At 41.2% G+C, this 17,099-nt stretch overlaps 1 protein-coding gene across 1 annotated transcript in view; it reads left to right on the top strand.

Moving 5' to 3' along the window:
• negr1 (neuronal growth regulator 1) overlaps positions 1 to 17,099 on the top strand; it is a 192,603-nt gene that overhangs the window by 49,592 nt on the left and 125,912 nt on the right. Inside the window, exon 2 of the mRNA XM_046048950.1 lies at positions 9,024 to 9,262. Within this exon, the coding sequence (XP_045904906.1) occupies positions 9,024 to 9,262 (239 nt within the window). The remainder of the gene's footprint in view (positions 1 to 9,023; positions 9,263 to 17,099) is intronic.

Here is a 17,099-nt window from a genome sequence, read left to right as displayed (position 1 = left end):
AAATGGAATAGACAACAGGTGGAAATTATAGGCAATTAGCAAGACACCCCCAATAAAGGAGTGGTTCTGCAGGTGGTGACCACAGACCACTTCTCAGTTCCTATGCTTCCTGGCTGATGTTTTGGTCACTTTTGAATGCTGGCGCTGCTTTCACTCTAGTGGTAGCATGAGACGGAGTCTACAACCCACACAAGTGGCTCAGGTAGTGCAGCTCATCCAGGATGGCACATCAATGCGAGCTGTGGCAAGAAGGTTTGCTGTGTCTGTCAGCGTAGTGTCCAGAGCATGGAGGCGCTACCAGGAGACAGGCCAGTACATCAGGAGACGTGGCGGAGGCTGTAGGAGGGCAACAACCCAGCAGCAGGACCGCTATCTCTGCCTTTGTGCAAGGAGGAGCAGGAGAAGCACTGCCAGAGCCCTGCAAAATGACCTCCAGCAGGCCACAAATGTGCATGTGTCTGCTCAAACGGTCAGAAATAGACTCCATGAGGGTGGTATGAGGGCCCGACATCCACAGGTGGGGGTTGTGCTTACAGCCCAACACCGTGCAGGACGTTTGGCATTTGCCATAGAACACCAAGATTGGCAAATTCGCCACTGGCGCCCTGTGCTCTTCACAGATGAAAGCAGGTTCACACTGAGCACATGTGACAGACGTGACAGAGTCTGGAGACGCCGTGGAGAACGTTCTGCTGCCTGCAACATCCTCCAGCATGACCGTTTGGCGGGGGGGTCAGTAATGGTATGGGGTGGCATTTCTTTGGGGGGCCGCACAGCCCTCCATGTGCTTGCCAGAGGTAGCCTGACTGCCATTAGGTACCGAGATAAGATCCTCAGACCCCTTGTGAGACCATATGCTGGTGCGGTTGGCCTTGGGTTCCTCCTAATGCAAGACAATGCTAGACCTCATGTGGCTGGAGTGTGTCAGCAGTTCCTGCAAGAGGAAGTTATTGATGCTATGGACTGGCCGCCCGTTCCCCAGACCTGAATCCAATTGAGCACATCTGGGACATCATGTCTAGCTCCATCCACCAACACTAAGTTGCACCACAGACTGTCCAGGAGCATGTCCAGGTGTTGTAGGGAGGTCATACAGGCACGTGGAGGCCACACACACTACTGAGCCTCATTTTGACTTGTGTTAAGGACATTACATCAAAGTTGGATTGGCCTGTAGTGTGGTTTTCCACTTTGATTTTGAGTGTGACTCCAAATCCAGACCTCCATGGGTTGATAAATTTGATTTCCATTGATAATTTTTGTGTGATTTTGTTGTCAGCACATTCAATTATGTAAAGAAAGGAGTATTTAATGAGATTATTTCATTCATTCAGAGCTAGGATGTGTTATTTTAGGGTTCCCTTTATTTTTTTGAGCAGTGTATATAATTATAATTACTATCTTTATATCTCTAAAGTGCTCATTCATACAGCAGCCTAACATACCTATCTATGGGTAAAATCTATATATTAACATTGCGGGGAATATATTGAAGTAATAAGCTTGACACACTAGATGAATAAAACACACTCTTATTAAAATTTAACAAATTTAATAATAATCTCAAACACTGCCAGGTTGTTCACCAGTCAAGAGCTGTGAAACAACAGCAGGGCTCTGTTGATAAATAAAAAGGAAAAGTTAGGTTGCGTTCCCTGGCGGACTGGATCAGCTGTTACTTGTAAACAAACCACAGGGCTAACGCTACCGTTGCTATGTGGCTGTCTTTTAATGTTTAAAAGACTGGGTCCGTTTGTTTTGGTGAGGAGACAACCTCTGTGGTAATTCGGCTCCCGATAGAACCCTGTCAGGGCTCTGAAGTGGAGGGGACCCAGAACAACTGTCATCAGTTAGCTGTAAACACTAGCAGGACTAAAGTTACGGGACGGCTGTGTTAAAACTATGGCACAACATCACTGCTCTGTAATAACATTATGCTTTGTTAAATGTCAGAAAATTATCAAAATAGATATCAGTCGTTGCTGGCAGTTAATCAGCCTGCCGAGTGAAGACAGACTCTGAGGACCCATGTGAGTGGTGAACGATTAGTTCAGTCCTGCTCCACAGTAGCCGAGATGTCACGTGAAAAATGAACGACTCAAACCTAGAGACCCACAGTTGTGAGTCCTGAACTAATCAATTCTGCTTCCTGTGCTGCCTTCTAACCACAGCCCTGTCGCCGAGCTGTCACATGAAAAATGAACGACTCAAACCCAGACACCCATAGTTGAGAGTCGTAAACTAATCAATACTGTTTCCTGTGCTGACGGAGCCCATGCAGCTGCCGTGTGACGAGTGAACGAGGAGTCCAAGACTATTCACATATGCGTGAAAATGAACGAATTACTCACTGAGACAAGTCGTTCCTCCTGAGTCACATACAAGATTAGGTCAAATGAACGAAACGTTCTTTGAACGACACAACACTACATCCTCCGCAGTAGGCTTGACCAATAGCGCTGTATTTAAATTTTGCGGTTATTGCAACAGCCTTACTCCAAATTATGCAATGTTTCAGCTTATTATTTCTTTTGCAAAAACATTAGCTGGACTTGACCTGTGGTTGCTACAGTATGCTGTCTCTGGGGAGAGGAGGTTGTGTGGCTCAGGTCCTATCTGTTTGATGACACCTTAAGTTGCTCGACGTCCTCCAAGATCCATAGTCTTCATATATGTTGAAATCTATTCATAACTTATACTAACTTAACTTATACTTCTAATTAGGATCCTCATTAGCACCAGCATGACATTGGCACTGGTGTGTTCACTGTTGCTTTACCTGGCTCCATGCTCGTAAAATATCCACAGTCTTCCAGCATAATACCAGATAACATCTCTCTCTCTCTCTGTGTTTCTCTGCAAAGTTCTAAAATGGGTTGCCACATATACTTTGGTGGTCCACTCAAGTAAAGAACAGGTGTGGGGAAACTTTGCTTATTTAGGCCTTACAGGTATTACCGCTTGCGAGCTTAGGAAGGGAAGAATACATCGTCCTTTGGTATGCTTAATATGCCAGTTAAATGTACCTATAATCTGTTCTCTTTTGCTAAAAGTGACCAAGTCATGTGCCGAAGTTAAAGCTGCACTAAATTTTTACATTAACAATGGATCCAATGAGTGTGTGTAATGTGAAAGCGGTCGCTTGTAATGACAAACTTCATTATATTATCACCTGACTCTTCAGTTGGAGAAACATGTTCTTATTGCTTCTTTAACAAAAATTAATTTCAAAAAATGTGAACTATAGAGGGAGGAAAAACAAGAAACCACATTCCTTATTCAGCATTTCACTTGTGACATAAATAGACTACATCTCACCTGCTGTATTTTTGGAGAAAATAGGTGAAGGTGTAAGGCTGCCATTGTGCTGTTTCAATTTGAGTCTGGAAGAACATAGAGAATAGTGAGCTTACATGGTGTCTGCGTGGCTTAAAGTTTAAATGCCCTGTGTGTTTATTACGTAACTGTTACATAACAAGAAATCTCAGACTACAGAGGGACCCATCCAGAAGTGTATTCATTTCTTCTGCCAAACTGCTGAATGTGAACTACAAGACTGTGAAACGCTGAAATATGTTTGCAAGATGAGATCTGTGGAGTTGATGCCAGGGAAAAATATTTGCAGTAGAGAAACCTAGAAAACATTTTAAAGCAAATAAGAATCTGGGTCAGAATGATGGCCTAGTGTTAATTATGGCATCCGATCAAAGAGCTTGAATGAGTTTGGCTAAACGGATTACAATCTGCTTCTCTTACCAGCTGCCATACTGTAATTAATGATTTGTCATCACCCTCCATTCATGTGAGGTGCTCAAACACCAGCTTATCACTTTCCTTTTTTTTGCACATTGCACATAATCACTGGGGTTTGAGTTGAACTATTTGTGAGCCAAAACACAAAATGAAAATGCTTATAATGAGCCTGGTTCCTCTGCAGTCAGTTGTCAGAAGCAGGGATAAATAAAAGTGTCAATTAAAGCATCTTTTAAGTGTCAAAGCTGCTTCATAGTGGATGCTCTGAGGTCTGCGGAATAATTACCTGAGCTTTGTATAAACCATGGGAAGTCTGTATCCTGGTGGGCTCCTAGAGAAACGGGCTAGATGAAAGCGAAGCCTACCTTAGCCTTTAGTGGCTCCTCTGCCTGACTGAGGGGATGAACACGGGAAATGTGGCAGCTGAGAACATGACTTTGCTGTGGTTTCCAGTTAATACTGGTTTGGTACATGTTGTAGCGTGTTTTTAATGTCTGTGGGTGTCTCTTTTTTTTTCATGGTGTATTCCAAGATAAATTTTGGACAGACAGTGTTTAGCGAGGAACGAAAAGTACAAGACAAGGCAAACAAACTAAAGCAAACTACTTTAAAATATCATTCAAAACAAAGTATTATCACTGGCAGGATCTATTCTTGCTTACATTTATCTGTAAAGATAATGAGCAGGTAAACAGTCCAGTTAAATTATCTCAGCCATCACACCTCTCCATCTAGTAAAAACAAGCACGATGAGCAATGATTTACAGTGGAATAAAATTTTGTTCTGCAAAAAATCAGCAGGGAACATACTCAAGTATACCGTAAACATGCCAGTTTTTAGCACTGTTGTGAACTTGTTATCACAGGCAGCTAAAATGGCTTGGTCTAACAGCAGCCTAAATCCGCCTCACCGGATTGTCAAATGACGAGTTCCCGTGTAGTTCTTATTTAAGACATTAGCAGCGGAAGCTTCCAAAGTAAACAACAACACCTGAGACAATGTGCTAATGTAAAAATGTTTTTTTTTTGTCACATAGATACAGACATCTGCATGAGTCCTTGGTGTGAGATTACAGAGACAGTGAGATAACTATAATCATTTCTGGAGGGAGAGTGAAAACACACCCGACACTGATAAGAAATCTGCAAAAACAGTAAAAGAACCTCAAGGACCGGTTCATCAAGATGAAGACAAATGTCAAGAGTCCAGCTCCTGGCCAGGTGAAGTGTCCTCCAGCCAGACTTCTGGCACTGCAGCTTTGCAATACTTAATCCAAACGTTAAAAGTTTGTAGTTTCCTTCTTAACAGACAACAGCCACTGTGGTCAGCACTTTGTATAAACATATGATATCAAGACTGTGAGTGATATAAATGGACAGCACAGAAGCAGGTCATGCTGCAGGAGTGGTTGGAAAGTGGTTTTTGATAATTTTTCAAGCCAGTAAAACCTATCTGAAAGGACAGTTTTGGGTGAGAAAACAGAGAAATCAATAGCAACTACACTGGAGAAAACATTTTTTATGGTTACCCTGTTTTACACGGATGTAATGATGAAAGCCCAGCAAGTTGTTCACATCAGTGGTTGTGGGCTGGACACAGGTGCATTGTGCATTGTGCATGTTCAGGCCTTAAGCCAGCTCTCTCCGCGGACCTACAAAAGTGTGTTACATTATTAGTCACTGAAGAGCCCATAGAGGTAGATAGCGAGCTGTGCTGCACTTTAAAGCTGTTTCACTCAAAGGCAGAGAATGCATTTAACATTTTAACTTGAGTTATGTCATTTTAATACATTTCCACCATCACAATAAAATGTCACAATCCTGAGCTCTACATTTGCACTTGAAGCCTGTAGATATACCATCATCTGACAATAACAGATGAATAATCTGCATTCTTAACTTTTTTTAAGGTCAAGTGTATTCCTTTATTTGTTGACAAGAAAACGAGTGAAACTTGCCTTGAGGCTCCTTCAGTAAATATTGCCTTAGGGCCAGCAACACCACAGCTCAGGTGGTCAATGGGCCAACTAACTTACTGGTCCATGTGGGCTTTCCGAAGGACCTGGGTTTCTGTCTTGTGTTGTTTTTTATTACAATCCGTTCTCCATTGTTTGCCCCTTATTTGGCACAATATCTCTAGGGAAGTGGCTTCTCTAAGGGGAGACCAGCCTGGACTAGAACATTGTCCTCTACCAGCTTTCCTGACAGACACTTTCTTGGCATCCAGGGTAAAGAGCTTTGTGGTTAGTGCCAAACTGATTTCCTCGGTGGCTTTACTACTGGTGCTGGCATTCTGCATGGCATGTTGACAACAGCTAAAGAGCCCAACTTTATTGCCTCTTTCCCTACTCATTATTACAGTATTTGTCACAGAATATGATGCGATTCCGTAAGTCCAAACGGCGCTGGAATGACAAGGAAAACAACTGTCGTCTGACAGTGGTGACCCCAACCTCATCATGTTGTACAATTCACTGACCTGTTGACTCTGCGCAATTAGCTTTCAAGAGTAAATTGCGTTGCCTTGGTAATGGTCACACAAGAATGTGTATGGTCCTAGAATACAGCCTATTCAGAGCAAGGAATGTGTGATTATTTGTGCCGGGACTGAAGGCCTAGACTTTGTTCGCCAGATGTTTGCTTTTCCATTGATGATCACATTGTGCAAATGCAGTCAGCAGTTGTAACTGTGAAGGAAAACAAACAACACACTACTATTTGTACCATATTTTTTACAGTCAGTCTATAGGCTCATATACTGTATTTCATTTCATTACACCTTTGCTCCGATTCCATCTTTTGTGCCATTTTTCTGTCCATCCTGTACACTGCATAAGTATTTTTGAGTGGCCAGGGTACTCACCGTGCATTCTACACCTTTTAGCAGACTTTGTGTATTGTATGTCGCAGGTCGAAGGTCTTCATATAAACTTTCTCAGGGCTGTGAAAGGTGAACATCCCTATTACAACATGGTACTAGTAGAGCTAGATATTTTCTTTCAAAGTTGTTTCTTAAAGTACATTGCAGTGGCCGCTGTCGGATGCAAGAAAGTCTGTTGTTTAAGACAAAAATCTTATTTTATATGTAAATCTCAAACATTGTGTGAGGCCATAAATGTAGGTACATATACTCTTAATTATCTGCTTGAATATAAAATACTATACGTCTGCAGTGTTTCCCACAAGATTTTAAGAGACTATGGTGGGTGGTCCTTGAACCCTCTCCTTGGTACGTTGGTACTTGGTACGCTTGTGCTCTAATAAACTATTTGATCATAAACCCATTGTATAGCTATAAATGGTGATGAAACAGCAACAAAAGTCAACAAATTTATTTAATGTTTTCCCAAAAACCCTGAATCAAAGAATAGAAGTCAGAATAAGTAATTTCCCTAACATTTTATTGTTGTTGTTTTTTACTTTTATTGGACCCATGTAATATGTTTTATACTTTCTGTGAATATAATCCAATTAATCTTATTTCCATGCTGTATTCCGTAAAAATTCAATTAATAGCCGAGTCCCAAATAGCCGCCTACCTCCTTTACTGGCCTTTATTTTGACAAATAAACGCCTGCCTCAATTAAACGCCTGGTCTACTTTTTATAGAAGTTCTTTGGACGTATAAAACCCCGCCGGTTCGCCTGCTATAACTGCTTCTAAGATGCTTAGATCATTTAAACGTATTATCAGTATGTCAATATGGACATGCTGCTCATCGTTAGATTCTCCACAAACAGTTCAGTTCATTTAATGGAAACAACAAGACCCAAAGTCTAATTCTTATAGATTTACTGATGTAACCTGCATGGTACAAGAGAGGAAAAGGAAAGATGTTTGTTAAGTCCAAATGTGTCTGTTCCTTGATTATTTATATTCCTTTAGTCTTTAAGGGTCCACCGATCAAAAGAATTGAAACAGCTTTTCATAAAAATTTATCCAAGTTGTGAATACTGTCATGTGAAGTCCATCGCTCTCTGTCTGCTAACTTCTCTCATCGTGCACCCTGTTGTTGTTTTCGTTAAGTTACTGCCTTCAAAATAAAAGCGCATAAGCTGTCTGTCGGAGCTAGATGAAATGAATGACGTGTATTTGATATTATTTGATAATTTTTATACAAGTATAATTGTGTTTGACATAAATAAACTGTTTCATACTAGTTTCAGTTTTGTGCAAAAGGAATTAACAGCCTGTCCCATATGGACGCCCATCCCAAATAAAGGCAGGGTCAATTCAGTGATTTTAGCAAATAAAAGCCCGGGCTATGAGTTTTACACCTTATTTTGAAAACCGGGCGTTGTGTGTATCCTCGCGCTAAATTCATTAAGTCCAACCAGAGTCCAAACCATACAGTCTATGGTCCAAACTTGAGGCATCAGGTCAGACTCTCACACTGCAACACAAGAGAGAAACTGACAGGGTAAAGTCGCTACCCTGCCTGTCAGCTTGCACTGGTCCGTTACAGTTGATTTACCATGAAGTACGTGTGCACTCCAAATGTAGCCGTGGCTAGCTTAATTGCCTTCTCACAAATGAGTGACAGAAACAGGCCGTTAACGTTACTGTAGTTACATCAAAAGAAAAGTGGTTGTCTCGAGTCAAAGTGTCTGAGCATGCGAGCTTACAGTAGCGCGGAGCAGTGCCCACAAAACACAACGTTAGAGGTCTGTAATATATTATCAGATGTAAAAATATTTTTCGGTTCATTTTGAAACTATGGCGGAACAAATTAGACTATGGCGGGCCGCCATGGTGTCATTAATTAATGGAAAACATCTGCTAAACCAGGCCTTTGACTTGTCAGTGAAAAGAATGACAAAGAAGTGCACTTTAACTTGTCTTTGTCTTTGCCCATTTAGAAGGTCCAACAACAACAGAGGAGCAATCTTCAAGCTCAACTATTACTCATGGCTGTGGCTATTTCAGTCTTCTATAACAGGTTGAGTTGTCTTTATGACTCACTTTCTGGCACATTACCCATTCATGCCTATAAGTAAAATCTGATACTTCCTTTGGTCCACATGCTCTCTGGTCTTGCACAAAAAAATCAATATCAGGCAAACATTTTCAGGAGCTCTGTTTGTATACATTCAAACCACAGAACTTCTGCGCTAACAGCTAAAATTGCCTGCTCGAGAGGGAGAGGTTATTTAGTAGCGAGGCAGATAACGACAAACAAGATGACTTCAAAAACATTTACTTGATTCAGTTGTCTTTCCGAGTCAGTCAAGCATTTCTCCAGATCTAACACGTGTCTCTTGTCACTGTAGGTGCTACCTGTTGGATGGGATCTCTAAAGGAGCCTGGCTGAACCGCTCGAGCATCATATTCGCAGGGAACGACAAGTGGTCTGTGGACCCGCGTGTGTCCATCGTGTCCAGCGTCGGAGACAAACATGAGTACAGCCTTCAGATACAGAAAGTGGATGTAACTGACGACGGCCAATACACGTGCTCCATTCAGAGTGAGCGCAACCCGCGGCCAAAGCTCCTCAACCTTATTGTAAAAGGTGCGTATTGGTGGTGTTTGTTGTTCTGTACAGGTGCGTGTGTTGTGTGCTTTTCTTTGTATGTATATATGTATATAACCAGTATTAAATAATTGTAAAAATTTACCTTATTTCCATGAGTAGTTACTGATGGATGTCAGTTGCTCACACCTGTATGTGGCATCCTCTCAAATTTGATCGGCTGGGTACGCTATTTTGAAGGATAATTGCTTTGTACTTTTATGCCTGATTTCTGTCCTCCTCTGCCATTTTTTAATCTAACATCTTGTTTGTTACTTATTACACGGATCATTTAGCCTACATAATTTCCACAGCGAAGCCGGCAATATTCTTGTGTTGGTCCGTGTACTGGTCACAGGTGTATCTGGCACCATCTGTGCTGCAAAAATGTCTGTCATTCTCTTATACTCGGAGAAAGACCAAGTGCTTGAGCGATTCTGCTTTGTGTAAAATAATAAAATCTCTTCAGCAGAGAAATTTGTTCTGTGGAGGCAAGCTGACATTATAGGGTACATCTTGTGCCCATAGCATAGCATACAAAGCGGAAGCTTGTTGGTTTTTTGATTGGAAGCAGACTATGTCGCTTTAATCAAGCCTCCTTGACAACATATCCTAATAATTCTTGTTGGGGTATTTTTGTATGCTTATACTTCCGACTGAGGATTAGCAACAAGTAAACAGCCCCGCTGAAAACCCATCTTCCAAAAGCCATGTTCCATTTCTTTAATAGGCTGTTCAAAGACTTACAGCAAGTATGGTTCATATGTTTAGGTTGGAATATTAATGAGGATATGGTGTTATGTCAACTGAAAACTCACTTTTCTAACTTTTTTAATTTCAGCTTTTCTTTCACAACATAGTATGATGGCCTGAATCCATTGCCCATTTTTAATGCCCTTGGTGTATCCCTGAGCAGGAATCAGGTATATCACAAGTGCATACCAAATTATTCTGTTTTCAAGCCAAGGTTAGGATTCAATTCAAAGGAACAGAATGTTGGAGTATGCATACTTCCACACTGACAGCATAGTTACAATAGAAGAGTTAAGCGTTGGACACACTGCTTTCAGTGTGAGCTATGAGATGTGCAAGTGGAAACAGCTCCCCAGCTGGCATTGTTGTTACAACATATGGAGTGAGCTTAGGAAAATTATTGGGTGTGATCATACCTGCAGTTTGTTTTGTTCGGTCTAAACCATAATTGAAAGTATCTGTTTCATCTTTATCCTGACACAGAAGCACTGGAGATTGTTTTTTAAAAAAGGAAAAGATAAAAAAGTGACATTAATTCACAGCCTGGACAGTGTTTTGCTAAACTGTTGTATATTTCACTGAGGATGAACAGAATAGTCAAAGCATATCAGCATTTACCTTCTCAGGTGTTCATACCTTTTAAGAAAACATCAACACATAGCACACTGTGAGCAATAACCTAGAAGGCAGTGTGCTCTCAGCTCATTTTGTTATTCTAGATCTTTTCAAGCTGCTGGCTATCATATGATAACATCCATCTTCTTGCACTGCACTTATAAAACTGAGTTGGGTGGCGCCGTAGTTGGTTTGAACATGCCCTGAGTGCCTTTGGTATTATTGTTGTTGTTAATGTGGCTGTCTATTAAACTGGCAGGCACATGGCTTATGGTAAGAGTGCAACTCACCTCACTCCCCTTAGAAATGGCTAACAAGCCTACTTGCTTAGTTATTGCTTGTTGATGTACATACACATTAGTTCAGTGCCTACAATACACATGCCATGATCTGTCAGCACTGCTTTGCAGTTACAGTGACTGTCCGATTGCTGAAAGGTCGCAGGGGCAATCTCTGACACTGCCAATGTGTCCATCAACAGCCTTACGGCTTGTTAAAATTCCCTCAAGAAAGCAACCCTTCCTTTTGTACTGTTCACTGGCAGCCACAATGGCAGGCAGTGAAAAAATGTGAATTTTAGACCTTGATTTATCCATCCAAGTAGTATTGGCCTTGATTCTGACTTTATCCAGTTGATCGGGTATCGGCCAGATGTGACCGATCCGCAGTAAATATTTAAATATCTCTTTTGCTGTGAAAAGCTAAATTTAATGTGTTAAGTTATTGCTGCTACTCATCACATCCTGCATGTGCTTCATGATAAATCCATTTTCATCACATTTAACAAAGATCAATAAATAAGGATGTCTGGTAAAAACAGTATTAATCATGAGATGCCATGGCTCCATTGTCCAATGTTCCTGATGTACAGTCCCGAGAGTGAGTGAATTGTGGAGTTACAATTAATGACATTGGCTTAAGCTGACATTTTACAGGTGCACCATGCCTCTCAATATCAACGTGTGACACACCGAAGTCAGCCACTTGGCAAGCAGTAATGTTCACTACAGGAACATCATGTTTTTGTAGATGTTGGCTTTCTGAAGAACATTCTGTAATGGGAATCTTACCAGGGGTGTTTTGGGTCATGGCAGCTCCTCACCGCTGGCCATATGGCCACAATCAAACCCAAGCTAATGTGCCAGCTGTCAGCTCTATAATATGCTTCGCAATGCCCAGAATTCCTGATGGATGTGACCTAGTGGCTAAGATTTGGCAGCGGTTTGACCTACAAATACCAAATGTTGTTCTACAGTTCACAACAGTTTAACACGCTGGTCATTTCATTCAGAGATGTCTATCACTTACAGTCTGAGACTTGTTTGACTTGACCTTGTTTGGTTAAAGAAAGCTTAAATAAACACTTTGTACCACCTGGCCAACAGAATACTTACAGCTTCCATAACACATATACACTAAAACCGAAATATCATAAAGTGACAGAAAGAGATGTGATCAGTAGGGGTCTAACGGTGCAATTCTCAGTTAATTTTTGGTACAGCAGAGAAAACTAAGTTTAAAACTTTTTTGTCATTCATTTAATACCACTAGCACATCTAGATGCTGCAGCCAGTAGCTCCTTCAAACTCCGCAAGACTTTTGTTTTCCAGCTTTACTTCCGAAATATGTATTACATTATTATGAGAAATATTCATCAATCATTGGAAAAAGAAGACCGGGTTTAGGATTAAAGAGCAGCTGACCTTAGACATCTACCAGACAGATCAACTGGACCAGGCACCACAGTGTGTGGAGTGATTGTTCAGAGGAGAGTAAAGAAAGCCGGGATAGGAGCCATGTTGGCCCAACTTGGATTTAAGGCTGCTACTAAAGTTCCGGTCTGGACAAAATGGGATTCATTTTGGCCAAGCAACGGAAATCAGAGACTGTTGGGTTATCGGCTATTAGTGAAGTTTGATGGCATTATGATTGTGTTACCTAAATCGGCTAATGTTGAGTCATCAGGCAAATGGGTCGCCTGCCGTTGAGACAGAGCTGTGTATCCAAGTGTGAGCTGCAGCAGGAAGGAAGTCAAAATACAGATGAATCACTCCTTCTGATAAATGTCTACGGTCATGTCTCTGACATGGTACTCAAGGTAGTTACAATTTGGTTCATTATACACTGTGTGCAAAATTATTAGGCAAGTTGTGTTTTTGAGGATTAATTTTATTATTGAACAAATACCGTGCTCTCAGTCAATCCAAAATGTTAATAAACCCTCAATCCTGAATATTTAAGAAAGCAAAAGTGAGGTTTTGGCTTTCTTAGGAGAATATATGTGTGCACAATTATTAGGCAATACTTAGTGTGCAGAAGTATTACGCAGCAAAATGAAAATTTTCCCATCTCACTTTTTTTTTAAATAAACGACAGTTTATTTTAATCTGTTAAAGTGAGAATTACAGAAACAAACAACTCAGTTTACAAATAAACATTTCTGACATTTAAAAAAAAAGGATCAGTGACCAATATAGCCACCTTCTTTTCAATAACAGTTATAAGCCTTCCATTCCAAGTCAGTTTCTTGATCTGTTGATGATCAACTTTTTGTGCAGCAGCCACCACAGCCTCCCATACACTGTTCAGAGAGGTGTACTGTTTTCCTTCACCGTAAATCTCCCGTTTAAGAAGGACCCACAAGTTCTCAATAGGGTTTAAATCAGGTGACGAAGGGGGCCATGTCATAATTCTTTCATCTTTAAGGCCTTTACTGGCTAGCCACGCAGTGGAGTACTTCGATGCATGTGATGGAGCATTGTCCTGCATAAAAATCATGGACTTCTTGAAAGATGTAGACTTTTTCCTGTACCACTGCTTGAAGAAAGTATCTTCTAAAAACTGGCAGTAGGTTTGGGAGTTCATTTTGAGTCCATCTTCAACCCGAAAAAGGTCCAACTAGCTCATCTTTAATAATACCAGCCCATACCATTACCCCACCTCCACCTTGCTGTCGTCTGAGTCGAAGTGGAGCTCTGTGCCCATTACTGATCCAGCCACGGGGCCCATCCATCTGGTCCGTCTAGAGTCACTCTCATCTCATCAGTCCATAAAACCTTTGAAAAATCTGTCTTCAGATATTTCCTGGCCCAGTCTTGACGTTTCAACTTATGTTTCTTGTTCAGTGGTGGTCGGATTTCCTTACCTTGGCCATGTCTCTGAGCACTGAACACCTTGTACTTCTGGGCACTCCAGGTAGGTTGCAGTTCTGGAATATGACAGCACTGGAGGATAATGGGTTCCTGGTCGCTTCACGTTTGATTCTTCTCAAATCTTTGGAAGTTAATTTGCGTTTTTTTTTCTCAACACGTTTCTTGCAACTCTGTTGAGGTTTTGCTACAAAACGTTTGATGGTTCTGTGATCACGCCCCAATATCTTAGCAATTTCTAGAGTACTGCATCCCTCTGAAAGACAATTTTTGACTTTTCTGAGTGAGTTAAATCTCTTTTTTGGCCCATTTTGCCTGAGGAAAAGAAGCTGCCTAATAATTATGCACACCTGATATAGGGTGTTTTTTCTCCTTAGGCCACACCCTCCCTCATTACACAAAAACACATCACCTGAAATGCTTAAATCCAATAAGCATTCAAGTTTATACAGCTTGGAGTTGGAAAAAATGCATAAAAATGATGATATGGTCAAAATACTCACTTGCCTAATAATTCTGCAAACAGTGTATTGCCAGCCACTCACATTTCTTTACTCATGTACAGCAACAACATACACATATGTGTGCCATTATGGCATTACTATAACTTAACACCATGTTGTATGTTTGTGTATTTACTTGTCAACACTCTGTGTGTTGTGAATATTACCTGTCACTGTGCGATACTTGTGTACACGTGCCTAAGCTCACTCATGGAGAACAGAGGGATTTCTTTACAGATGAGATGTAGCAGGAGAGCAGCTCTGTCATGTTGTCATGAGGCTTCTGGGAGCATGCTGTTTTTTCATCTGCTGAAAGGAAAGGGAAGACTTGCTAAGAAAAAAACCAGACACTTTAATCTGGGCTTTTCAGTCCAAGCATACAGCATTTATTAATGCTGCAACACGAATGTTACAGTTGAAGTAAAAGGATTTCATGGCGTTGTATTTTTTTGGGAACTTTTGCTTTGCTCAACAGTGCACCATGAGGAATAGGAACAAGAAGGGATTACTTTATAGGAATGGGAATATTCAATGGTCTGAAGCCATTTCAGGTGCATGATAGGGTCCTTGACTGGCTGATCCTCCAAGTAATTATGCTTATCTGAAATGTATATCTATGACAACAGTGCTGGATGGATTTCTTTATATTTGGTCATGTCATAACAGTTCTGTCAACACATTTATTTGAATATTGTTACCAGTGTTTGGGTCATGGACAGGATAGAAAAGTGCTAAAAGGTGGAATTACAGCTGGAAGTTGGATGTTTTTAGAGAAAGCCACCATTTCTCTAACTGATGATGGGCATGGAAATATACTTACCTCTTTGATTCATAAATCCCTAAAATCATAAATTCCTGATCAGTGGTGACTTCGTGATTTGAGAACCAACTAAAAGTTCTTACCATTGACAAAAAAAAAGCTACACTTGTAGCTTTTTTTGTGTAATTGTGGTACTTAAAATCTCTTTCCATTTGTTGTTTCTTTTTTTTTGTCCTCTTTATCTGTATCAGCAAAAATCTGTAAACTGTTAATGGCGACGAGAAACTGACATTTATTTTGCCATTGGAGACACAAATTTCTTTTTAATCGCAACCCATGGGGTTTACCTCTACCTGAACATTACAACAGCAATCTGTAGTTATCGACACACTTCTTAACACACAAATCACATGCTGCTGCATTAGAGGCAGGAAGTTGGATATGGCTGTGACTGCACACTCATCTCTCAGAATGATTTAATCTCTGCATGACATTTATCCCCTCTGAGACCTTGTGTCACCTCAACAAATTAGACGTTTGCATCTGTGACTATCCCCCGTAGCTTCATTGCCATTAAACAGCGCCCATGAGAAGTGAGAAAATTGTGGAATTCAAAACACACTATTGCACTGGGTAACATGATGTAAAGGGCACAAACAGAACTCTGTATTTTGCTCTTTGCTTTCATTTCCAACAAGAACAATATGAAGCTCCGTATGTTGATAGTGAAAAATAAGTCACAGTAGCTGTGCAATTAATCAAATTTTAATCTCAATTTTGATTTTGGCAAATTTCTTCCAACAAAACAATTCTAAAAACACGTTATTCGAGATAAAACAATTATTCTGCCATTTTGCAATGACACTGTTGTGACAATGTTTCGTCCTGTGTTAAAAATCCATAGCACCTTAGCATCCTTTCCTTTACAGCTGCGTCCCATCCGCTCCTGCTTAAAGGCCTAAACTCCCTCTCAGCCAGGCTGTGATGTTTACTTCAGCACGAGCCAAGATGATGGGGGTTGTAACCACTACAACTTGCTGTTATTAGCTTAAGGCTACGGCATTTTACACTGCATAAATTAGCCTAGCGGCTAACAGCTTTTACTCTACTCATAGCTTAACAATTTAAATATTATTTATACTTAAACCAGGTGTGTTAAGTCTTGCTTTACCTGGTCTGTACTTAATATCCACAGTGTCCTCATCTTCTAATGTATTACCAGATTTATACTTGTCTTACTCACTGTTGGTTTAAGTAACTGTATCTCCTGACAGAACACCACTGTTGAATTTCAGCGTTATGTAACGTAATGAGTTGTCATCAATTCGGGTAGTTCGCCTGTCACCTGTACCATTGTTACGAACCTCCAGTGGAAAGTCCAGGGGATGAGGAGGTTAGTGACAATAATAGAATCATTCCAGGTTGTAAACTGGGGACAGGTGTGCACCCTAGCCTCCTGGCTGCAACATTAGAGGGGGGAAGGGCAGGACCTGCAGAGCACAGACGAGCAGCAGTACACAGACACAGGGCTCAAGGGCCGTAACACTCCCCCCCATAAAATCAAACTAGGGGTTTGACCAACTCAGTCACCACTTGTTTTTTTTCTTTCCTACCACCCGGCAAAAAAAACCAAACACTCCCACCCACTCTCAAACATCTTTCCCCAGAAGATGAAGGAATGTCATCCGCGGGACAACGCGTCGGCTATTACGTTGTCAGCCCCTTTCTTATGCCGGATCTCTAAGTTGTAACCCTGCACCAACAGAGCCCACCTCATCAGGCGTTGGTTGTGGTTATACATCCGGGACAGGAAAACTAGAGGGTTATGATCTGTGAAGACAACAACTGGCGAGGGACTATAACCAACATAGACTCCAAAATGCTGCAGAGCGAGCAGCAATGCGAGGGTTTCCTTCTCTATGGTGGAGTAGTTTAGCTGATGTTTTTTAAACTTGACAGAGAAGTAGCTAATCGGATGGCACACATCTCCTGTTCCATCCTGCAACAGCACAGCTCCAGCGCCGGTGGCACTTGCGTCAACCTCGAGCTTAAAGGGG

This window comes from Micropterus dolomieu, linkage group LG05 (genome assembly GCF_021292245.1).
Source record: "Micropterus dolomieu isolate WLL.071019.BEF.003 ecotype Adirondacks linkage group LG05, ASM2129224v1, whole genome shotgun sequence".
NCBI classification, from domain to species: Eukaryota; Metazoa; Chordata; class Actinopteri; order Centrarchiformes; family Centrarchidae; genus Micropterus; species Micropterus dolomieu.
This window is presented reverse-complemented; position numbering and strand designations above follow the sequence as displayed.